We start from the raw sequence: 26,237 nt of genomic DNA on the forward strand, positions 1-26,237 counted from the left end.
GCTCTGTAGCTCGTTAATATTTAATTGGGCAGTGCCCACGCGAGCCGTCTCCATTACCAGCCCCGCGAGGGCCGGGATGGACATGGGCAGCACGGGGGGAGCCGAGGCGATCCGGACCCACACGCACGCAGAGACTCACAGAGACGTACGTACAGACACACAGGCACACGCACGCAGAGACACACCGAGACGTACGTACAGACACACAGGCACACGCACGCACACCGAGACACACCGAGACGTACGTACAGACACACAGGCACACACACGCACGCACACAGAGACCTACGTACAGACACACAGGCACACGCACGCAGAGACACAGAGACGTACGTACAGACACACAGGCACACGCACACCGAGACACACAGAGACGTACGTACAGACACACAGGCACATGCACACCGAGACACACAGAGACCTACGTACAGACACACAGGCACACGCACGCAGAGACACAGAGACGTACGTACAGACACACAGGCACACGCACACCGAGACACACAGAGACGTACGTACAGACACACAGGCACATGCACACCGAGACACAAAGAGACGTACGTACAGACGTGTCACACGCGTGCACACATACAAAGACGTACATACAGACACATATACAGACAACAGACATATATAACACTAACAACACCTGCCATTCGCCACTAAGTGGCGGTGACGTCACCACTGCGCTTGTGCCAGGCTAGGTGGACTTTGAGGCAACGTGAAGTGTCAAAGGCTTGCTGGGAGGTCACGGGACAGACTCGGGTGCCATGGGCTAACTGAAATGACCGTCAGATGCACCACCTTTGCTCCCCACTTTGCCAAATTTCAGCGTTTCAGGCGCCCGGCGCGGCGCTTGCTGTTGTGAGCGTCGCTCCTGTGCCCTCCACTGCTGCTGGAGGGCGAATGCCTCCAACGCAGCCTAATGCACATACACACACACGCTTACATTCACGTACACACTCTCATACGGGCCCGCACACACAAGACTCTCACGTACTTAAAAGACTCAGACACTTACCCACACACACTCAAAGACGCTCACACACAGAAGCGATCTCGCTTACATACTCGAACACTCTTTGCACTCTCACACACACACACTTATTCACTCACACAAAGATGCCACATGTAGCCTGCACAGGCTCTTGTGCCAAACGCTGCTGGTGAGTGGCCAGCACCACAATCACTCACGAATGCCATATAAGACAACAACCGCTGTTCACCACGAACTGGCGGTGACGTCATCATGGTGCTTGGGCCATGCTAGGTGCACTGTGAGGCCAGGTGAAGTGTCGAAGGCTCGCTGACAGGAGGTTACAGGACAGACTCAGCAGGTGCCATGGGTTGCCTGAATAAGATGACAGGTTGATGCACCACCTGTGCCCCCTACTGTGCCAACTTGCTGCGCTTTAGCCACCCGGCGCTCCGCTCGTTGTTGTGAACGTCGCTCCTCTGCCCTCCGTTTTTGGTGGAGGGCGACTGCCTCCAACTGGCCCAGTAGCAGCAGCGTCCTTCACGAGCCTGTGAGCTCCTCGCACTAATCAGCCTGCTGGTCAAACCCAGGGATGGAACCGCATTGGTGCTCCAGAAGCATTCTCTAAGTGTGCCTGGCAAGGCGATGTTGAATAATCATTTCCAAACACACATACACGCACTCACACACTGACAAAGACAAAGATCCCCCATATAGCCTTAACAGACTGTAGGGGCAAGTGCTGTTAGCGAGCACCTATGAAGGCCGGAACGGTTCACGACGGGGTGGGTGGCCAGCACCACGCCCGACCGCCTTTGTCTCCCCAGTGGCGATGTTTATACACCGCACCAGGTACTCATTTGAGGCTGAGTCGACCTAGGGGAGGCCCACGACCGGTTCAGATAATCGCCACCGGTGTTGGCCGTGAGCGGGAATCGAACTCGGGTCGCCGGGTTCGCAGCGCAGCACGCTAACCGCTACACTACCGCTCCCCACCACACACTGACACAGCACTCGCACACGCACTCGCGCGTAACGCAATCACGCCGCACTTTGTTACCGAAACACAAACAACAACAACAACGTCCCCGCTTGAGGGTAACAATCGGCGACGTTGCTCGACTACGGTGGCGGCGGCACGAAGGCCGGAGCTCGCGCCTGGGCCGCCACACAAACATCGTTTGCGGCGGCCGCGCCATTAATCTAGAGCGCGCGTAACGCGGTTAACCGGGGTGCGCGTAACGCGGTTAACGCGGCCACGGAGCGGCCCAATCGAGTTAGTCCCAGGAGCGCGTTTAATTGCGAGCGAGACGGACGCGGCGGGCGACACGAGCCGACGCGTCTACGGGCCCCCCCCCTTCCCCCACCCCGTGGCTCGGCACGGACAACAAAGATCCCTCGCAAACCCCCCCACAGTCTTTAATAGACTGTTGGGGCAAGTGCCGTGAGCGAGTCGACGTAGGGGAGGGCTCAGGACCGGTGCAGATATTCGTCACCGATATTGGCTGCGAGCGGGAATCTAACTCGGACCGCTGGGTTCGTAGCGCAGTGCACTAACCGCTGTACTCCCGCTTTCTACAGATAATAGAATATACACACACACATCGAACTGCATGCGCATACACACGACCACGTGCACACACACACACACAACGTAATACGTATAAACCTGAAGCACACAGACGCACACGCAACAGCTGCCATTCGCCACCGAGTGGCGGTCACGTCGACGCAGCACCCGTGTGCCAGGCTAGGTGCACTATGAGGCCATGTGAAGTGTGGAAGGTTTGCTGACAGGAGGTCATGCGACAGACCCAGGTTCCATTGGTTAACAGAGATACTGGCAGAGCCACCACCTGTGCGAGCTTGCTGGATTTCAGCCGCCAGGCGCTCCGCTCGTTGTTGTGAGCGTCGCTCCTCTGCCCTCCGTTGTTGTTGGAGGGCGACTGCCTCCAACTGCCCAGTAGCGTCCTTCACGAGCCTCCTCCATAGGGGCCGATCTTAACACCGCTGGTGCCAGTCATCGGCAAGTCCACCCAGCTCCACATCCTCCTGTACAACATCAGTCCATCTCTTCTCGAACCAATGGCGGCCAAACAGAATCTCCTTGGTCACGTGGCGGCAAGGCAGCAATTAGCAGATAATCAGCAGACATAACGTTTGACCAATAGGTAGCGATGCCGTGACAGTACCTGGATATCGATCAACCTTCTATTGTGTCTGCACCGGATGGAAATTCCTCCGATACAGCCATAAAAAGCTTCTTGAACTACGTGCTCAATGAAGATGTTAAATAGTGTAGGAGCCAGAAGACACCCCTGTCGCAAGGTGAACCGGGAATGGTTCTCACTCCTGGCCACGCAGCTTTACACAGCCAGGACCACGTGCACACACACAGCCCAATACATACAACTCGAGTTAAACACACACACATATAGCTGCACACACACACAAAACTACACAAAGATCTACGAAGACACAAACACACACACACATTAACTGAACATCATGTAAAACTACAAGCACACAAACCACACATAGATCTATAAAGACAAAGATCCCACTATAGCCTTAACAGACTGTTAGGGGCAGGTTCTGTTAGCGAGCACCTATGAAGGCCGGCACAGCACACGAGGCGGTGGGTGGCCAGCACCACATACAGAACCACTCACACACAGACAACCCAACACACAAACTGAACGACACATAAAACTACACTCACCAATCGTACAATGACAAAGGGCCATTGTCCGAAACGCCGCCTATCGCGTACGTTTCAGCTCACACACAGAGGTGTTGTTGCTCTTGATATGGGACGTGTCGAGTTCTTTGCTGCGCTTGCGTACCACTTCCAACAGCAGCAGCATCAGCAGATCATTTGTCTCGCAGCCCAAGCGCTGCCCTGCGCGTTACCCCCGAGCCCAGCTGAGCGGGCGGCACCAGCCGCTGGGAGGTGCTCCAACAGCGCAACGCCAGAGCCGACTCTCAGCCCGTCACCTCCCGCGTCTCCGTGTCGATTGCTCGCGGGGAGAGACGCGGCCCACAGAGCATTCGGCCGCTCCCCGTGGACACGCGAGCGGAGGCCGCAGTCCCTCCGGCGGCGAGGCTTGGCACGTACGGCCCTTCTGCCAACCCATTTCTGGGCGAGGGCCTCCGAACGCCGTCCAGCTCGTGGAGGTTACATTGACCATACTTGGCCACGCCGGTCACGGTGGGATGGTGTAGGCGGGGAGCACAGAGGTGCCAGTCGAGCGATGGGTTTTGCCGCACCGCCCTCTGCTGCCCACCGCAAAGCTGCGCAGCAGCAGCAGCCTATAGCACCTGATGTACGAAATGGTGGTGGTCGCCCATGCAAGCACCATCCAGGCAAAACCTCGGCTGATGCTTCATGAATCAGAACAACGACTTAGAAATCGAGTGCGTCGTTACGGCACCCTGATGTCACAGGGACCTAACCACCACACGTGACACAGTGAGTCCGTGACGTGACGCGCAAGACGGTTGTTTGGCTGAACCGTGAATTTAAAATATCATTATTATCTAGTCATGGAGCCATAAACTCACTTGGGCAATATCTGGGCGCACGGACTACTCGGCTCGTAACAATTCACTCCCATTCATTCATTCGCCCGTTATCCAATTGTTTTATGGGCACAAGTTGAACTTAACGAGAGCATTGGGATGCAAGGGAGAGTGGAGAGGGAGACGAGGCTTGAGATCGCAGCCGGAGGAAGACGCTGCCGCGACACGCCGTGCAGGAGGAGCAATCGCACCACCGCCCCACGGCGGGTCCCGGTTCCACACGCACCGTTGCGATCGCGCACACGCGCACAATCGGCAATCTATTCTCATTCATCTCCACTTCACACCCTCATCCCGCCCGCCCGCCCCGCGTTCTGCGTCCCGTCTCGCGACCACAGCTCGGTCCGCGCCGTTCACCTAAACCTGACGGTCATCGATAATCCGCACGTCGTTTGCATAATATGCGAATAATTGATTCACCCCCCCCCCCACCCCCCCCCCGGCACGACCGACCACGTGGCTCGCAGGCGGCGCGTCGACAGCGCCCGACGGATGCGCGCCGAGCGCCCAACCGCGTCCTCGTGGAGGCAGCCCCGAGATTTAATCCATGTCGACTTCACATCCACCGTCCCCCACTTCTAATTCTTCTGCCATTTTAATAATCGTCATCATCGGCCACCTTCATCATCGGCCAAGGTGAATCCGCTGCTGGATGAATGCCGGAAATCTCAGATCCTCCAAACCCACCACCTCTTTACCTACGGATGTTTTTTTCAAGACAACGCACACACGTTACTGCTGGGGGATTGGGAGCCACGTGGCTGGTGTTCACGTTTCAAATCACGTATTGGTTTGGTTCCGATGTGTTACGTCCATCGATGGTTAATTACACAAAGTAAACAAATCTCATGGACGAAGCTCCGTGCTCCCGTGGCACAGTCCAGGACACACAGAGCCCAGGAGGGCGGTGGCTAAGAGGTAAGAGCCGCTCGCCAGAGTTTGCGGATGGATCACCGATCTTTCTCGAATCGCCGTTCATATCAGCTCGCCGTGGGCCGGCGCGCCTCTCTCTCGCTCTCTTTCTCCTGCCCACCCCCCCCATCCTTACCACACGCCGCCAATCCCCCACGACGTGCCCCCACCCCGCCCCCCCCGGGGAGGCCCCCCCATCTCAGCGGGAAGCAGTGACTCAGCCGGCCCGAGCGCTCGCCCTCGCAGACGCTCGTGACTAATGCGGCGGCGCGGGGGGCCCGCGGCGAGCGGGGGCTGAACCCTGGCGCGGCGCCGCGGGTAAAAGCAGCTTAACGCAATTACACGGCGAGGGGGGGCAAGGGGCACGGGGATTGGGGGGGGGGGGGCGCGGTAATGGGATCCGAGTTGGTCTCTTCCCACCAGCACCCCGCCCCCCTTGTCGGGCCTCGCAGGGGTTTCACGACAACCCCCCCCCCCCCCCAACTATCGTGGGGGGGCGGCAGAGAGCGAGGTGGAAGTAACGCTCGTGCGATTCTGTGGGAGTCTAACCGAGTGCGTGTGTTCCTGTGTGTGGGGAACGGTGGTGTAGCGGTTAGCGCGCTGCGGTTATGAACCTAGCGACCCGGGTTCGATTCCCGCTCACGGCCAACACCAGTGACGATTATCTGAACCAGTCCTGGGCCTCCCCTAGGTCGACTCCGCCTAAAATGAGTACTTGGTGCGATGTGTAAACGTCGCCACTGGGGAGACAAAGGCGGCCGGACGTGGTGTTGGCCACCCACCCCCTCGTGTGCCATGCCAGCCTGCATAGGCGCCCACTAATAGCACTTGCCCCAATAGACTGTTAAGGCTATACGGGGTATCGTCGTCTTTGTGTTTGCAGAGAGTGTGTGGCCGATGACGGATGAATGCCCATGTGTGCGCACGCTTCTCTCACCAGGAAACTCCCAAACGCCGAGTTGAAAATCGCCGCAGCCTGCGGAGAGAAGGAGCGGGGGAATGAGCACGGGCAGCGAGGCCATCAACACGCACCGCTCGCTAGCGGGCACCTCGCACCCCCACGGCAACCTCTGACCTTCGACGGTGGCACCAAGCTCGGCCCGAGCCATCAGGGAGTACTCTTAAGGGTCAAACCATGACCAGGGCCCCACACGGTCTGAGCAGCTATTATTTATATTATTATGCTTATGACAGGACAGAGTCTTTTTCGGGAGGGCCCTGCCAAGTTTTCGCTGGAGGGGCGGTGTTGCTGCTGGTGGTGCTGCTGCGTGATCCCAAATCAGTGATTGCCAGGTGATGTGTTGGTACTGGGATACCGGTTACACTGCGTGGGCTTGTATTTGTTTAGCTATGGGAAGAAACCCGAGAACCCGGAGGAAACGCGTGCAGGACGGGGGGAGAGGGAGAGCATACAAACTCCAACACAGGTATAATGGTAGGTTTTTACCCTTTTAACTGGTACAAAACTGACACCTTTATTCAAGGCATCATGTTTGCAATGACCACAACACAAGTAGTCAATAAAGCAAACAAAAAGAAGCAACTCTGATAAGGATAATAATATGCACTGTCCTTGAAGTTGATTGGCCCACACCCGAGACGGCTTTCTTTAGAGCCTAGTCCCCATTGGTGTAGGGCCAGATGACACCAGAAGGCGTACAACTCAAAGTTTTGTACCAGTTAAAAGGGTAAAAACCTACCATTATATTTTGCCACTGGTAAAAGAGATCTAATAGTGTAAATGTTTACTCCAACACAGGTGCCCGCACTGGGACCGAACCCCTCGATTCGGACCACCCTGGCCGCCGGCTCCATCGCTCGCGGCTGCCAATCGTCGTGGGCGGCGGTGGGTGAAGGGATCGGAGACGGGTGTGCGGGCGCCTTCACACTCGCTCGCATTGCACGGGCGGCCGAGTGCCGGTGGCCGTTTGCGCGCCGTAATTTGCAGGGCGTCAGCGGCAATTAGCGGGGAGCGGGCGCGACGCGCGCTCCCAAACGCATTAACCCTCTCTCCGCCGGCGATCGCGAACGCGGCGACCCGCCAACGTTCGCGTCGTGCTCCCCGCCACCTCCGCCAGCCGCTCGCGGGCGCCACGCGGCGCCGGCTCGGAGCGGCGTCGTCGTCGCTGACCCCGGGCGGACTGCTCGCGCGCCGCCACGCGGGGTTAAGTTCGCGTGGCGGGGAGCGCGGGAGCGTGGCGGGCGAGGGGATTAAGCGCGTGCCGCCCCGCGTGGGCCCCGACACTGATGGATGGTGCTCCCCGGCACCGGGCCCCGGGCAGCCGCAGAACGTCACCGGCAGAGTCTCGCTCTGCCAGCACGGGCCCGGCACAGGACCGGTGGCCCAGGTCTCCGCGTTTCACGAGCAATGAAGACCCATCGGTTCCTACTGCTCCACAGCCACTCGACCCCCCTCTTAGAGTTGGGGGTGGCGGTGGTTCGTGCTCGTTGGTGTCGTTCCGCTGGTTATTACCAAGGTCATCAATTCTAATTCTTCTGGTTTACTCCCGTGAGCGATAAATCGCGTGCAAAATAACGACAGAACAATCGATGATGGTTTTGTGGGGCGAGGAGAACGTTCACACGTGGGGCCTGGTGCCACACGCTCACCTCGTTGCCCCCCACCGCCTTGGTGAGGATGACAGCGGAGGAGACCGGCGGGGGCATGCAGGCCACCACCTGCAACCTATCACACACGCACACACACACACACATCAACACATACAAAGATAAAAGACAAAGACTGGCCTCACCAGTCTGTTGGGGCACCTGTGAAGGCCGGCACGGCACACGAGGGGGTGGCTGGCCTCCCCAGTGGCGATGTTTACTACACACCGCACCGGGTTACTCATTTGAGGCCAGGTACTCAGGGAAGCCCAGGACCGGTTCAGATAATCGTCACTGGTGTTGTCCATGAACGGGAATGGAACTCGGGTCGCCGGGTTCGTAGCGCAGCGAAGCGCTAACCCGCTACACTACATGAAAAGACAAACGTAAACACACACGCGCACAAAGACATTCGTGCCGTGCGGTGGCGTAGCGCGTGGTGTACACTCCCGTGCAGTGCGCGTGACAGTGTGGCGCAGTGTCGTAAACCATAGCGTGGCCCAGCGGGGTGTCGTACAACGGAGGGAGGGGAGCATCGTGTCAAGTAGTGCGGAAAGTAGTAGTGTGGCATGGTGTAGTGCAGTATATTTGACCGCGTTATTAATGTTGTCATTATTATTATTATCCTGGCTTACCCACCGAGTATCAAGACTCACATTCGGGAGGGCCCTGCCGAGTTTTCGCAGCAAGCGGCGATGTCGCGAATGCGTGCAATCTCAATCGAGTCACTTGCAGGTAATTGTTCAGCAGCTGGGACGTTGTGTGGCCAATACCAGCTCCACCACTGTGTGTGTGTGTGTGTTAGAGCTTTGAGAGGAAACAAGAGAACCCGGAGGGAACCCCACGCACAACAACAGGGGGAGAACGCACAAACTCCACACGGAGAGGCACCCGGGTCGGGATTCGAGCCCACGGGGCTTCTTGCCGCTAGGGGCGAGTGTGGCGAGTGCGGCGCCGGGCGCGGTGCGGGGTAAGGCGCGTTGGTCTCTCGCGCACCCTTGCAGCAGCCACGGGTTGAGTCCCGTGAGCGCCAGCAGACGCAGCAGCAGCCACACGGCGAGCGGGAAGAAGCCGAGCGTGAAGCCCTGCACCAGCATGTGCAGCCGTACGTGCAGCAGGGCGCTCGTCAGCTCCTGCGCCCAGCACCACACACAGACAGCCTCGTTACCGGTAACGTCTCTCACACACACAGAACCGTCACACACACGCAGTATCGTCACACGCAGTAGTCACACACACGGAGTACCATCACACTCACATATCGTCACGCACATGCAGTACCGTTACACACACACACAGCACCGTCTCACATGCAGTACCGTCACACACACGCAGCACCGTCACACACACACAGTACCGTCACACACACACAGAACCGTCACACACACGCAGCACCGTCACACACGCAGTACCGTCAGATACACGCAGTTCCATCTGACACGTACCGTCACACACACACAGCACCGTCACACACACACAGCACCGTCACACACACACAGTACCATCACACACACACACAGCACCATCTCACACACACACACAGCGTGAGAGCCGGTGGCCCTGTCGCCAGGGAGAGCCTGCGCCCCAGGGGGGGGGACGCGGCAAGGAGACGCCCCCAGCCCCCCACCGCCCTCCTCGCCGTACCTCCGTCTTGAGCGAGAGGCCGCTGTTGAAGAAGATGGCCGAGACGGCGACGTAGGTGATGGTCACCTCCGGCTTCAGGGGCCCTGGGAACGAGCACGGGTGCCAGTGTCACGGCAGCGGCACGGGCGGTGCACGCGGCACGGGCAGCAAAGCGCGAGTTGCAAAGGCCCGGTTGCAAATAATTAAATGGTGGACCCCCCCAGGGACCCCCCCCCCCCCACCCCCGAGGACCCCTCCCCCCCGGGGACCCCCCATTCGCCTGATATCCCAGGGCCCGGGTGATAACCCAGCGGTGGTGCGTTCGCCGCTTGTTGCAAAGGTTCACGGTTCCATTCCAGCGGCCGTCCCGGTGAATACTGCGCTGTGTGCATCAACCCTAAAAAGAAATCCACTACGCGTCGCCCGCTTCACGGTGGGCGCGAGAGACCCCGTGGCGCCAGTCGCAAGAGGAGGCCACCGCTTGCCAGCGTCTGGGTCCGAATCCGCCAAAATGCCAAAAATTAATGCCGCAAATCACTCGACTGGGATTCGAGCCAGTAATCATCGCCTCCCCCCTACTGGCAGACGAATGCCGTCAATAGTTTTTTGTTGTTAAATACCGGCCATCACATTGCAACAGCAGATCCTCCCTCGCCATCTCTCACGGTGCTGGGACGCAGCGATGCCCGTCACCAAAGCGAGCGCTCCGTCACCCCCCCCCCCTCCTCCATGGGGCTTCGCCCTCCGTCATTAGTCTCGACCACCCGAGACATCAACCCTCCCCGTTGTCTTGTCGTTGTCTGTCTGGGTGTAGGTGCCGCACAGGCGGCCGTTCAGACCCCCCCCCCCCCACAGCGCGCAAGTGACACACGCGGGGGTCGGTGGGTGGGTGGGGTGGGGTGGGGGCTGCGAGGCGCGACACGTGGAAGCGGACACCGGGCGCGTCAGGGGTGCCACGTGTCGCGCTCCGCTCCGTACACCCCCTCCCCACCCAACTCCACTCCGGACCCCCCCCCACCCAACTCCACTCCCGGTCTTCCCACCGACCCCGCGGCACCTGCTGTGGTGGGACCCGCGCGGACCCCGGAGCGGGGGGGTGACGCTGACCCCCCCCCCCCCGTCAGCCCCCCCCCCCATCAGCCCCCCCCCCCCCATCAGCCCCCCCCCCCACCACACCACTCACCGCCCTTGACGCCGATGCTGGGTTCCATCCGCGCCAGGCCGATGGCCGCGACGATGCCGATGAGGAACCATTCCTTGCGCAGCTTGTCCAGCAAGCCCATGGCGGCCTCACCCCCCTGCCCCCCCTCGCCCCCCTACCCCCCCTCGCCCCCTCGCCCCCCTACCCCCCCTCGCCCCCTCGCCCCCTTGCCCCCCTCACCCCCTGCGGCCCCCCTCACCCCCTGTGGGGTCGCCTTTACCCCTTGCGAGCCCCCCCCCCCGGTGCTGGGGGCACCCTCCCCCCACAGACGCCGCCGCTCTCTCCGCTCTGTCGCCGCTGGGACGACTCGACTCGGTCCGCGTGCCGCGAGCGACTTCGGGGCGACTTCGAGTCGCCTCGAGTCGACCGCGAGAGTCGTCCACGTGGCGGGGGACGTCTCGCGCCGCTACGAAGCCGCCGCCTCGTGCGTGCTGATCACGCCGCTGGCATCTCTCACTGCGCCTCGTCGCGGTGGAGGTTGTTGTTGGTGGAGGTTGTTTCTTGGTGGTGGTGGTTGTTGGAGGTTGTTGTTGATGGTGGTTGTTGTTGAAGGTTGTTGTTGTTGGTGGTTGTTGTTGGTGGTAGTGGTGGTTGTTGAAGGTTGTTGGTGGTAGTGGTGGTTGTTGTTGAAGGTTGTTTCTTGGTGGTGGTGGTTGTTGTTGTTGCAATCGGAGTCCAACCCGAACATCCACCGCTCGGAGTCCCCGGGCCTCTTCCGGTGTCTCGCGCCGGTTCAAAGGGCGTGGCCGCGTGACGTCACCAAAACGGTGGGCGGGGCCCCCTGGACACGTGGTCGCTTCGGACATGGCGGCGCCCAGCGGCGGCGGCGGTACACGTGGATTACTGGGACCGCCGGCTGGGTCTGGCACCGCGTCTGCCCGAGGCGTGTCGCTCTCGTTCACGCTGCCCGTCTCCTGTCACGTCTGCCTCAACAGGGTAAACGCCGAAGGCGGCGGGGAGAGCGGTCCACCTCCCACCACTCATCCCACTCGCCCGCCCACTCACGGCACCGTTCACTCATCAACAATCTTGCTCGTTGCTGCACGACACTCGCCGCTTGCCGCCACCGCATCAACTCCTCGCCACCAGCGCTCGTCAGCCCCCCCCCCCCCCGAGCGCGAATTCTCACTCCGCAATCTCTCCAACACACATCCTGCTGCGATTGATTCCTGATTCCTCTGAATCAATCGCAGCAATTACTCGTACGGCAAACCCCCTTCACTCCGCACAGTCCTCATCCTCACCTGTCGTCCTCATCGCTCGTCAAACTCCACAACCTCTTCGTCACGCATTATCTTCGTCAAACTCCACGACGATTGTTAATAACTCATTCTCCATAGCTAATCCATATACACCACTCATCATCATCATCATTCTCTTTTCAAACGAAACTCATTCCGAACCATCCGTCTCCACTCGTCAACCTCCACTCACTCCTCAGTCTCCACACAATCATGGAACTCCTTCCGAGCAATCATCAAACTAAACTTCTGCTTAAAGCTTTCGTGACTGCAGGGATTCTTCATCTTGGTTCTTTCGGTAAAGTCACGTAGAAGGGAAGTAATACAATAATGAAAATAAAACATAATAAAATAATTCTCACGACGTTTCGGCCACAACGCAAGCAGCCGTCCTCTTTACCTGAGGACGGCTGCTTGCGTTGTGGCCGAAACGTCGTGAAAATAATTTTAGTATGTTTTATTTTCATTATTTTATTACTTCCCTTCTACGTGACTTTACCGAAAGAATCAAGAAGATAAACTTCTGCTCTCATCCCGCGACACTCACCTGCAGAGGTGTGGACTCGAGTCATGTGACTTGGACTCGAGTCAGACTCGAGTCATGAATTTGATGACTTGCGACTCGACTTGGACTTGCATAACAATGACTTTGTCCCACCTCTGCTCACCTGGCATGTTAAAGGTCTACGGGGTGGAGCGGTGGCGCGCAGTGGTTAATTCACTGCGCCGCTCTGAAACCCACAAACTGAGCTTAATTCCCGGCCACGGATAACTTCAGTGACGAGTATTATCTCAACCGGACCTGGCCCCCACTCACCAATCCACACTGCGGCTGCGTGGTGAAGTATGGTCAAACGGGAAAGTTCTAGATTTGAAGCTTTCGTGACTGCAAGGATTCATATTCTTAGGTTTTTTCGGTAAAGTCACGTAGGTAAAATATATAAAAAAATTATAAAAATAAAATAAAAATCACGACGTCTCGGAGGCAACACAAGCTTCCGTCAAGTGACTTGATACAGCTATCGTGCTGTGACGGTTCCACCTGAAGACGGAAGCTTGTGTTGCCTCCAAAACGTCGTGATTTTAATTTAATTTTTATTTTACTTTTATTAATTTTAATTTTTTAACCTACGTGACTTTACCGAAAAAACCTAAGAATACAAACGGGAAAGGTTTGTGTTGCCGTGCAGCACGACACGGAGAGAACCACAGCAAAACCCTCACCTCTCGCAAAGGCCTGGTTAGAAGCAGCAGTGCGATTAACAGCGGTAATAGATGCCGGCATTTCTCCAGAATTGATTCAAGGCGTGCTCGTGTTGAACCAATGCCAGACGGCCGTGTAGCTGATGGAATGTGAAATCTATTTTTTATGTGGAGGGACGGTGATGAGAAAGTCTCGATTGTGCCTCATCGAGGCAAAGGTTCCCCACCCCGACCGTGCAGAGAGAAGAAGTCTCCCTGGATATTTGTCACGCTCCTGCCAGCATCTTGGCCGCGCGAATCGGGCAGTGTTCCTGACCCTCTCCTCTCCCCGACTCCGCAGGTTCAGGAGCCCATGTGCTGCCCGAACCTGCACGTGTTCTGCGCCGCGTGCATCGAACTGTGGCTACGCACGAGCCCCCACTGCCCCGTGTGCCGCTGCCCGGTGACCGCCGAGAAGCCGTGCGCACGCCTCATCGGTGAGCGCTGCGGCCGGGGGGCAACCCCACGGCGTGGGATAAGACGACGACTCAACCCTCAACCCTGCTCCACCTTAACCATGCTCCACCTCAACCCTTGCCCCTAACCTGCCCCACCTCAACCCTAGCCCCTAACTTGCTCCATCTCAACCCTAGCCCCTAACCTGCCCCACCTCAACCCTAGCCCCTAACCTGCCCCACCTCAACCCTAGCCCCTAACCTGCCCCACCTCAACCCTAGCCCCTAACCTGCCCCACCTCAACCCTAGCCCCTAACCTGCTCCATCTCCACCCTAGCCCCTAACCTGCTCCACCTCAACCCTAGCCCCTCACCTGCTCCACCTCAACCCTAGCCCTTAACCTGCTCCATCTCAACCCTAGCCCCTCACCTGCTCCACATCAACCCTAGCCCCTCACCTGCTCCACATCAACCCTAGCCGGCTCCACATCAACCCTAGCCCTTAACCTGCTCCATCTCCAACCTAGCCCCTAGCCTGCTCCACATCAACCCTAGCCCCTAACCTGCTCCACATCAACCCTAGCCCCTACCCTGCTCCACATCAACCCTAGCCCCTACCCTGCTCCACATCAACCCTAGCCCCTAACCCGCTCCACATTAACCCTAGCCCCTAACCCGCTCCACATCAACCCTAGCCCCTAACCCGCTCCACATCAACCCTAGCCCCTACCCTGCTCCACATCAACCCTAGCCCCTAACCTGCTCCACATCAACCCTAGCCCCTAACCCGCTCCATCTCAGCCCTAGCCCCTAACCTGCTCCACCTCAACCCTAGCCCCTAACCTGCTCCACATCAACCCTAGCCCCTACCCTGCTCCACCTCAACCCTAGCCCCTAACCTGCTCCACCTCAACCCTAGCCCCTAACCCGCTCCACCTCAACCCTTGCCCCTAGCCTGCTCCATCTCCACCCTAGCCCCTAACCTGCCCCACCTCAACCCTAGCCCCTAACCTGCTCCACATCAACCCTAGCCCCTAGCTTGCTCCATCTCAAACCTAGCCCCTAACCTGCTCCACATCAACCCTAGCCCCTAGCCTGCTCCACCTCAACCCTAGCCCCTAACCCTGCACTGCCTCCCTCCCCCTCCCCGCCCAGGTGGGGGCGACGTCCCGCACGCTTCTGGGAGCCCCACACAGCGGAGGCGGTTGAGGTCGGCGCGGCTGGAGGTGCTGCGGAGAGAGTACGAGGTGCGTCGAGATGCGGAGGTCGAGAGCTCCTGCGTGGAGGCCGGGGAGCGAGCCGGTGGACGGCTTCAGCGGTGGCTTCGTGATGGATGTCTTTAACGATCGCAGCGGCAGCGGTGCCCCTGCTGTGCACCGTCACGGACACACCGTCACAGACACACCGTCACTCTGTCACTGTCTCGGAGACACCGTCACGGACACTCTGCGCCCGAGGCACCAGGTCACGTTGCTACCTCGCCCTCACCCCCGTGTCCCCCCTCACTCCCAGGAGGAGGCGGAGACGCTGGCGGTGGAGGTGGAGCGGCTGCAGGGAGAGAACAACGCTCTCTGGGCCCAGCTGCGTGCGAATCCGGGCGAGCCCGCGGGGTCGGAGGTCGCCGGCCGGCCCGCGGGGTCGCAGGTCGACCCGGCGGTGCTGCTCGCGCTCTCGGGGAAGCTGAAGACGGCGCACGATGAGCTCCGAGCGACGAGAAACGAGATGAGCAGGGAACGCGAGGTGAGGGCAACTCGGCGGTCTGCTACCGTCACGTGACGGTCCGCTTCGGCATCTGCGGTGACAAGCTCGGGGGTTACGCATCACCGTCAGTGGGGGGGGGGGGGTGGCACGTGCCTCCCCAATGATCCAATGGAAATCCCTAGTTTTGATCGGATCATTGGGGTTTATTGGTAATAAATCAGCATTCTGTGTAGCATATTATTACGTGCAAGGGACTCTATGAGATGATAGGACAATAGTCTGAGTCCATAATTGGCAATGAGTAACGGCAAAGCAGTTAGAAGTGACTCAGAATTGTGCGCAGTTGCGTATCCAGCACACGACTCCCCTGAAGGCATTCACCTTCAGCGAGCGCGATGCCGATCACACGACGCGGTTCGAATTCGACCCTCGATCGAGAGCTGCGCCATCGCTGCACACGCGTCGAATTCCTTACTTACTAATAACTCCCAAAAAAATTCATTGCTGGAGGGGTTGCCCCCCCTACCTGAAAATCCTGGCTCCGCCATTGCGCATCCCCCGCTCCGGGAGATCAAGATGCTCCGGCCCGTCGCACGCAGATCCACTCCGGGTTACACATCTCTCCGCTCCGCGAGAGGGGGACGACGCCGCTAATGAACCCCTCTCACCCCTTGGCGGATGCCCCGAAGCGAGCGCCGAGTGTGGGAATTTACTGCAACGCGGTGGGGTGGGGGGGGGGTTCGTGGTGGAGGGGCGGCACAGGGGATCAGATGCACTCACAAATTACCTTGATCACCGGGAGCTGCTGTGATGGAAGGGGGGAGGGGGAGGAGGGGGGTGGAGAGCCGTCACTGCCCTCCATCAGCGTCCTCGGTCGATTAAGTGCACGCGTCTCTACTGCCATCCTCTCACCAGCGGCTCACACCTGTGGCTCCCTCACCTGTGGCTCCCTCACCTGTGGCTCCCTCACCTGTTGCTCCCTCACCTCTCACACTCCGCATGAGAGCGTGCGTTTCCAGGCACCCGTGTGTGTGTGCGTGTGCGCGCGCGCGTATGTGACAGCCTCTGCGTGCGTGTGCTCGCGCGTGCATGTGACAGCCTCTGCGTGCGTGTGCCCCGTGCCGTGCTAGGTGCACGCGCGGCTGCGGGAGGAGAACGTCGACCTGCAGCGCGAGAACCAGAGCCTGCGCATGGAGATCGACAGCCGCTCCCCGCACAGGTCGCGACCCCAGCGCCGCGTCGAGCCACCACGGCCTCCTGCTGCACAAACGAGCCGTGCACGGGTCATCGGCGCTCGTCGGGCCCCCGCCGAACCGTGGGGTGGAAATTCCACGTTCCTGTGGTGGTGGCGAGTCTCTCCGGAGGACGGCCACTGTTGACTTGACCACAAAGTGGCACGCACCTCGTGGGCCCTGGAGCGATGGTGTGGATGAGGGGGGCCGGACCGTGCGCGTGAGACGGCACCCAGGATTCCGCAGCCCGGTGTCGTGGACCGTGAGTCCGGCGGCGACGCGGTTATTCTGACTCCCTGAGACCTGAAAACGCCGCTCGGTTAGACGGCGTTCATCTCGCCGCGGGCCGATGCCACCCGGAGCCAACATTTTATTTGCTCGGCCGTGTCGAGCGGTGGAGGGTCTCGACGACACAAATTTGGCCCAGATCGTTAGGTGGCCGAACCAAAAACTCGATTGCGAATCGAGGGCATCTCGGGCGGTGCCATCTTCGGAGCGACGGCTCTGTGCCCGGCACGCAGTCCTCGCTGCGTGCCACGCCGGGGTGCCTCCCCACGCTCAATGCGCCGTCCCTCTCTCTCCCTCTCCCTGCCACTTCTCTAACTTGGTCTCTCTCTCTCCGCGTCCCCACACCAGGTTCGGCCGCGCCACCGTCGCCGCGCTGCAGGCCAAGCTGGAGCAGCAGCGGCGCGAACTCGGCCACCTGGGCAAGGCCCTGGAGCGCAGCGACCGCTACACCGACGAGCTGGAGGCCCGGCTCGCGGGAGCCGCTGGGGTCGCGGGGGTCGCGGGAGATCCCCGGGAGGGCCGCGAGGAAACTGCCGCCGCCGGCCCTCCGCGGCGGGGGGCGCCCGGCGGTGGCACGGTGCGTAGACTCGCGTTCGACGTCGCCGCCGCCACCGCCGTCACCTCGCCGCCACCGCCGCCGGTGGAGAGCGGCGCACTGCAGGGGGGGGGGCGGGGGTGCGGGGGGGCCGATCCTGTCCGGGGGGGTGCCCCCCCCGCCCGAGCCGTGTTACGGCCCCCCCCCGGGCGACGGAGAAGAAGGGGGTGGTGGGGGCGCGCCGGGCTCCCCGCTGCCGCGGAAGCGAACGAGAACCGAGGACTGACGGAGAGGGCGCGGGGGGAGTTCACGCAAAGACAAAGGCACCCCGTGTAGCCTCCACAGCAAGGGCCGTTAGCGAGCACCTATGAAGGGCGGGGCTACGGGGAGGTGTGGCCCTCGCCAGCCCGTCAGCCTTTGTCTTCCCAGTGCTGATGTTTCCGCGCCGCGCCAGTTCCTCGTTTGGCCAGGAATCGAACTTGACTCTCCGGGTTCGTAGTGCGTTGCGCGAACCACTGCGCCACCGCTCCTCGTTCACCTCAAGAGAGACATCGACACACACTCTCACGTACACACACACACACACGATATACTGTATTGTGAATAACGGTTACATTTAGTGGTGATGTTGATATGTTGCTGGGATGATGTGGGTAGTGATGTTGACGTGGCGATGTTGATGGTGATGTTGCTCTGGTGATGTTGGTAGCAATTTTTCCTATGGTGATGTTGGTGGCGGTGTTGCTACGTTGATCTTGCCATGCCGATTTGGCTATCGTGATGTTGGTTGCGATGTTGCTGTGGTGATGTCATAGCGATGTTGCCGTGGCGATGTTGCCGTGGCGATGTTGCTAGCGATGGTCCTCTCACGTGGCCGGTGCCGCCGCGCTGTCTCACGTGACCGAGGGGTCGAGCAGGCAGCAGTGCACCACCTTGTCGCGGAGCCGCCGCGGGGGAGAGAGGTCGCGGCCTGCTGAGAGCGCGTGGTGGCGGAGAGAGCGCGTGGCGCGTCGATGGAAACCGCGTTATCAGAGCTGGAGTTTTGCCAAATAAAATGAGGAACCGAGTCTAATGTGCCGGGGTTTCTGTGCGGAGCCATTAGTGACCGGGCTAACACCATCACTGCCTCGCTGCACTCGAGAAGCCAATTTCCTCGCGACTCGGGGCCCGTGCGAGTCTGTGGGTCTCTATGAGAGAGTGTTTCTCCGTAAGTCTGTGTGCGTCTGTTTAACACGTCGGCTTTTGCGACCGCAATAAAGGTTTTTGGGTTTTTGCAAGTCTGTCGGTTTTTATGGTCGTGTTTGTGTAGGTCTATGCGAGTCTATGGACCTCTATGTGAGTGTATAAGTCTATGGGCTTCTATGTGAGTCTCTGTTTACGTCTATGGGTCTCTGTGCGAGTCTGTAATTTTATGGGCTTCTATGTGAGTCTCTGTTTAGGTCTATGGGTCTCTGTGCGAGTCTGTAATTCTATGGGCTTCTATGTGAGTCTCTGTTTAGGTCTATGGGCCTCTGTGCGAGTCTCTGTGAGAACCGATCGGTCTGTGAGTCGTTGGGGATCAGACCATCACGTGGCCCTCTCGCGAACTCGCTGGCGGTGGGAATCTCGAACTCCAGGAACCCGGCGATCCCAACCTGGCTTCTGTCACGGCCTTCGCCAGTCCTCTGCTCCATTCCCCTCGCCGCAATCCTTCCCCATGCTCAGCCGCGAAGATCACCACCCACCACCCCCTGCTACCTCCATCTCTCCTCCTGAACGCATCCATTCCCTCCATCCTCCCACCCCTCCTTCCATCCATCGCCTCCACCCCTTGATCCATCCTATAACCACGAATCCCAAATCCTCCATCTCTGCACCCCCCCCCCCCTTTCATCCCTCGTCCCCCGTCCTTGCATCATCAAATCCATCCGTCTCGCTCGCTCCTCCACCTCTGCATTCATCCCCTCCTGTTCCCAGCTCCGCGTCTCCTCCCTCTGCTCCCCGCGCTCCCTGCCCCGTCTCGCGAGACTTGGCCCCCAGTCAGGTGAGATTTGGGGGGGGGTGATGATTTGTGGGGGGTGGGGGGGATGCAGGGGAGGGGCTGGCTCCGCGCTCCCAGCCCGCGATCCTCTCCTGCTCGCCACTCTGCGCTATGCTGTCCATGAGCGCGGTGTCCGCTAAGCAGGGCGGCTTCAGCCTGCAGGGCGCCCTGCCTGCGGGGAGCGACGCCCTGCGCCGCGCCTGCATCGCTCACAGCGCCGTACGTGAGCCCGGCGCATGCACGCGCTCACTCACCCACTCACTCGCGTCTCACTCACTCACCCACTCACTCATTCACCCACTCACGTCTCACTCACCCACTCACTCCCGTCTCACCCACTCACTCCCTCCCGTATCAATAACCCACTCACTCACCCACTCACCCACCCACCCACGTCTCACTCACCCACTCACTCACCCACTCACTCCCGTCTCACTCACCCACTCACTCACTCCCGTCTCACTCACCCACTCACTCACTCACCCACTCACTCACCCACTCACTCACCCACCTACGTCTCACTCACCCACTCCCGTCTCACTCACTCACTCCCGTCTCACTCACTCACTCCCATCTCACTCACGCACTCCCGTCTCACTCACTCCCATCTCACTCACTCACCCACTCACTCCACTCACTCACTCACTCCCGTCTCACGCACTCACTCCCATCTCACTCACTCACTCACTCCCGTCTCACTCACTCACTCCCATCTCACTCACTCACTCCCGTCTCACTCACTCACTCACTCACTCCTATCTCACTCACTCACTCCCATCTCACTCACTCACTCCCGTCTCACTCACTCCCATCTCACTCACTCACCCACTCACTCACTCACTCACTCCCGTCTTACTCACTCACTCCCGTCTCACTCACTCACGTCTCACTCACTCCCGTCTCACTCACTCACTCACGTCTCACTCACTCCCGTCTCACTCACTCACTCCCATCTCACTCACTCACTCCCGTCTCACTCACTCACTCACGTCTCACTCACTCACTCACTCCCGTCTCACTCACTCACTCCCGTCTCACTCACTCACGTCTCACTCACTCCCGTCTCACTCACTCCCATCTCACTCACTCACTCACGTCTCACTCACTCACTCCCGTCTCACTCACTCACTCCCGTCTCACTCACTCACTCACGTCTCACTCACTCACTCACCCACCCACGTCTCACTCACCCACTCACTCACCCACTCACTCCCGTCTCACTCACCCACTCACTCACTCACTCCCGTCTCACTCACTCACTCACTCCCGTCTCACTCACTCACTCCCGTCTCACACACTCACTCATTCCCATCTCACCCACTCACTCACTCCCATCTCACGTACTCCCATCTCACTCACTCACTCACTCCCGTCTCACTCACTCCCGTCTCACTCACTCACTCCCATCTCACTCACTCACTCACTCCCATCTCACTCACTCACTCACTCCCGTCTCACTCACTCACTCACTCCCGTCTCACTCACTCACTCCCGTCTCACTCACTCACTCCCGTCTCACTCACCCACTCACTCACTCCCATCTCAATCACTCACTCACTCCCGTCTCACTCACTCACTCCCTCCCGTCTCACTCACTCACTCACCCACTCCCGTCACACTCATTCACTCACTCCCATCTCACTCACTCACTCACTCCCGTCTCACTCACTCCCGTCACACTCACCCACTCACTCCCATCTCACTCACTCACCCACTCACTCCCATCTCACTCACCCACTCACTCCCATCTCACTCACTCACTCACTCACTCCAATCTCACTCACTCACTCCCGTCTCACTCACTCACTCCCATCTCACTCACTCACTCCCGTCTCACTCACTCACTCACTCCCGTCTCACTCACTCACTCATTCACTCCCGTCTCACTCACTCACTCCCATCTCACTCACTCACTTCCTCCCGTCTCACTCACTCACTCCCGTCTCACTCACTCACTCACCCACTCACTCACTCACTCCCGTCTCACTCACTCACTCACCACTCACTCACTCACTCACCACTCGCTCACTCCCGTCTCACTCACTCACTCCCGTCTCACTCACTCACTCACTCACCCACTCACTCACTCACCCACTCACTCACTCACCCACTCACTCACTCCCGTCTCACTCACTCACTACCGTCTCACTCCCGTTTCACTCACTCCCATCTCACTCACCCACTCACTCATCCACTCACTCCCATCTCACTCACTCACTCACTCACCCACTCACTCACCCACTCACTCACTCCCGTCTCACTCACTCACTCACTCCCGTCTCACTCACTCACTCACCCACTCACTCACTCACTCACCCACTCACTCATCCACTCACTCACTCCCATCTCACTCACTCACCCACTCACTCACCCACTCACTCACTCCCGTTTCACTCACTCACTCACTCCCGTCTCACTCACTCCCGTCTCACTCACTCACTCACTCACTCCCGTCTCACTCACTCCCGTCTCATTCACTCACTCCCGTCTCACTCACTCACTCACCCACTCACTCACCCACTCACTCATCCACTCACTCCCATCTCACTCACTCACCCACTCACTCACTCCCGTCTCACTCACTCACTCCCGTCTCACTCACTCACCCACTAACTCACCCACTCACTCATCCACTCACTCACTCCCATCTCACTCACTCATCCACTCACTCACCCACTCACTCACTCCCGTCTCACTCACTCACTCACTCCCGTCTCACTCACTCCCGTCTCACTCACTCACTCACCCACTCACTCACCCACTCACTCATACACTCACTCACTCCCATCTCAGTCACTCACCCACTCACTCACCCACTCACTCACTCCCGTCTCACTCACTCACTCACTCCCGTCTCACTCACTCACTCACCCACTCACTCACCCACTCACTCATCCACTCACTCACTCCCATCTCACTCACTCACCCACTCACTCACCCACTCACTCACTCCCGTCTCACTCACTCCCGTCTCACGCACTGGCCAACACTCATCTCACGGCGTTCCCAACAACACGCGCACACACACAAACTCTCACACACAGACTCTCACACACAGATTCTCACACACACAGATTCACACACACAGACTCACACACACACAGACTCACACACACACATACTCACACACAAACAGACTCACACACACACACACAGACTCTCACACACACACAGACTCTCACACACACAAACTCTCACACACACACAGACTCTCACACACACACAGACTCTCACACACACATACACTCACACACACAGACACACACACAGACTCACACACACACACAGACTCTCACACACACACAGACTCTCACACACACAGACTCACACACACAGACTCACACATACACAGACACTCACACACACAGACTCTCACACACACACAGACTCTCACACACACAGACTCACACACACACAAACTCTCACACACAGACTCTCACACACACACAGACTCCCACACACACAGACTCACACACACACACACACACAGACCCTCACACACAAACACAGACCCTCACACACACACACACAGACTCTCACACACTCACACTCTCACAGACTCACACACACAGACTCACACACACACAGACTCACACACACAGACTCACACACACACACAGACTCACACACACACACACAGACTCACACACACACAGATTCACACACACAGACTCACACACACACAGACTCACACACACACATACTCACACACAAACAGACTCACACACACACACACAGACTCTCACACACACACAGACTCTCACACACACAAACTCTCTCACACACACAGACTCACACACACACATACTCACACACAAACAGACTCACACACACACACACAGACTCTCACACACACACAGACTCTCACACACACAAACTCTCTCACACACACAGACTCTCACACACACACAGACTCTCACACACACATACACTCACACACACAGACACACACACAGACTCACACACACACAGACTCTCACACACACACAGACTCTCACACACACAGACTCACACACACAGACTCACACATACACAGACACTCACACACACAGACTCTCACACACACACAGACTCTCACACACACAGACTCACACACACACAAACTCTCACACACAGACTCTCACACACACACAGACTCCCACACACACAGACTCACACACACACACACACAGACCCTCACACACAAACACAGACCCTCACACACACACACACAGACTCTCACACACTCACACTCTCACAGACTCACACACACAGACTCACACACACACAGACTCACACACACAGACTCACACACACACACAGACTCACACACACACACACACACAGACTCACACACACAGATTCACACACACAGACTCACACACACACAGACTCACACACACACATACTCACACACAAACAGACTCACACACACACACACAGACTCTCACACACACACAGACTTTCACACACACAAACTCTCACACACACACAGACTCTCACACACACACAGACTCTCACACACACATACACTCACACACACACAGACACACACACAGACTCACAGACACAGACTCTCACACACACAGACTCACACACAGACTCACACATACACAGACGCGCACACACACAGACTCTCACACACACACAGACTCTCACACACACAGACTCACACACACACAAACTCTCACACACAGACTCTCACACACACACAGACTCCCACACACACAGACTCACACACACACACACAGACTCTCACACACAAACACAGACCCTCACACACACACACAGACTCTCACACACTCACACTCTCACAGACTCACACACACAGACTCACACACACACACACAGACTCACACACACACAGACTCTCACACACACACAGACTCACACACACAAGGACTCTCACAGACTCTCACGCACGCCCCTGCGTGCACGCTCGCACACTCGTGCACAGACTCACACACACAGACTCACACACACACACAGACTCACACACACACAGACTCTCACACACACACAGACTCACACACACAAGGACTCTCACAGACTCTCACGCACGCCCCTGCGTGCACGCTCGCACACTCGTGCACGCTCGCACACTCGTGCACGCTCGCGCAGAATCACCACGCACGCTCTAGCACGGGCACTCTCACGCCACGAACACGCGCGCACGGCCACTCTCTCTCTCTCTCACACACACTCACTTAGGAACACACACACTCACACGCACCCTCACGAAGGAGCACACACACACACACACTTACGCACACTCACGCAGTAACAGACGGATACTCACTCACGCACACGTAAACTCACTCACACGCACACTCACGCGCACACTCACGCGCACACAAGCACTCGACAACCCAAATACGAAAGTGATGTATGCAATCACGCACACACGACACAATTACAAAGACAAAGATCCCCCGTATAGCCTTAACAGACTGTAGGGGCAAGTGCTGTTAGCGAGCACCTATGAAGGCCGGAACGGTACACGAGAGGGTGGGTGGCCAGCACCACGCCCGACCGCCTTTGTCTCTCCAGTGGCGATGTTTACACACCGCACCGGGTACTCATTTCAGGCTGAGTCGACCTAGGGGAGGCCCAGGACCGGTTCAGATAATCGTCACTGGCACTTAAATTTCGATTTAAAGCTTTCGTGACTGCAGGGATTCATCTTCTTGGTTCTTTCGGTAAAGTCACGTAGAATTGAAATAAAATAATAATAATTAAACACGGTGTTGGCCGTGAGCGGGAATCGAACTCGGCTCTCCGGGTTCGTAGCGCAGTGCGCTAACCGCTACACTACCGCTCCCCACGACACAAGTACACACACGTACACACACAGCACACACAGCACACACGACACAAGTACACACACGTACACACACAGCACACACGACACAAGTACACACACGAACACACACACAGCACACACGACACAAGTACACACACAGGTGTTCACTCTCGTGCAACGCAACCACGCTTCGGAAAGTACGCAAAAGGGCACTCACACACGTACTCACACTCACACGTGTACTCACACACGTACTCACACTCACACGTGTACTCACACACGTACTCACACTCACACGTACTCACACTCACACGTGTACTCACACACGTGTACTCACACTCACATGTGTACTCACACACGTGCTCACACTCACACACGTACTCACACACACGTGTACTCACACACGTGTACTCACACTCACATGTGTACTCACACACGTGCTCACACTCACACACGTACTCACACACACGTGTACTCACACACGTATACTCACACTCACATGTGTACTCACACACGTGCTCACACTCACACACGTACTCACACTCACACGTGTACTCACACTCACACGTGTACTCACACACGTACTCACACTCACACACACGTTCTCACACTCACACGTGTACTCACACTCACACGTGTACTCACACACGTACTCACACTCACACGTACTCACCTACACACACGTTCTCACACTCGCACGTGTACTCACACTCACACGTGTACTCACACACGTACTCACACTCACACGTGTACTGTACTCACACACGCACTCACACTCGCACGCGTACTCACACACGTACTCACTCACACACGTACTCACTCACACACACGTACTCGCACGTGTACTCACACTCACACGTGTACTCACTCACACGTGTACTCACACACGTATACTCACAC

The 26,237-nt window shown here is 58.1% G+C and overlaps 2 protein-coding genes across 2 annotated transcripts in view; one reads left to right on the forward strand and one right to left on the reverse strand.

Moving 5' to 3' along the window:
• The window catches only part of SLC10A7 (solute carrier family 10 member 7), a 34,359-nt gene extending 23,349 nt beyond the window's left edge, over window positions 1-11,010 (reverse strand). Inside the window, exons 1-5 of the mRNA XM_078864874.1 lie at window positions 10,884-11,010; window positions 9,722-9,804; window positions 9,074-9,210; window positions 8,081-8,156; window positions 6,408-6,446 (exon numbers count right to left, since the gene is read on the reverse strand). Of these exons, the coding sequence (XP_078721000.1) occupies window positions 6,408-6,446; window positions 8,081-8,156; window positions 9,074-9,210; window positions 9,722-9,804; window positions 10,884-10,983 (435 nt within the window). The 5' untranslated portion in view covers window positions 10,984-11,010. The remainder of the gene's footprint in view (window positions 1-6,407; window positions 6,447-8,080; window positions 8,157-9,073; window positions 9,211-9,721; window positions 9,805-10,883) is intronic.
• Window positions 11,011-11,356: 346 nt separating this feature from the next.
• Window positions 11,357-24,675, forward strand: LOC144937508 (ORC ubiquitin ligase 1-like). The gene is made up of 9 exons (XM_078864752.1): window positions 11,357-11,837; window positions 13,686-13,821; window positions 14,935-15,026; window positions 15,292-15,519; window positions 16,611-16,699; window positions 17,349-17,675; window positions 19,492-19,558; window positions 19,700-19,778; window positions 24,656-24,675. The coding sequence occupies exons 1-9, from the start codon at window positions 11,706-11,708 to the stop codon at window positions 24,673-24,675; spliced, it is 1,170 nt and encodes a 389-aa protein (XP_078720878.1). The 5' UTR covers window positions 11,357-11,705.
• The last annotated feature ends 1,562 nt before the right edge of the window (window positions 24,676-26,237 follow it).

The sequence above is a fragment of the Lampetra fluviatilis genome, chromosome 19, assembly GCF_964198595.1.
Source record: "Lampetra fluviatilis chromosome 19, kcLamFluv1.1, whole genome shotgun sequence".
Lineage (NCBI taxonomy): Eukaryota > Metazoa > Chordata > Hyperoartia > Petromyzontiformes > Petromyzontidae > Lampetra > Lampetra fluviatilis.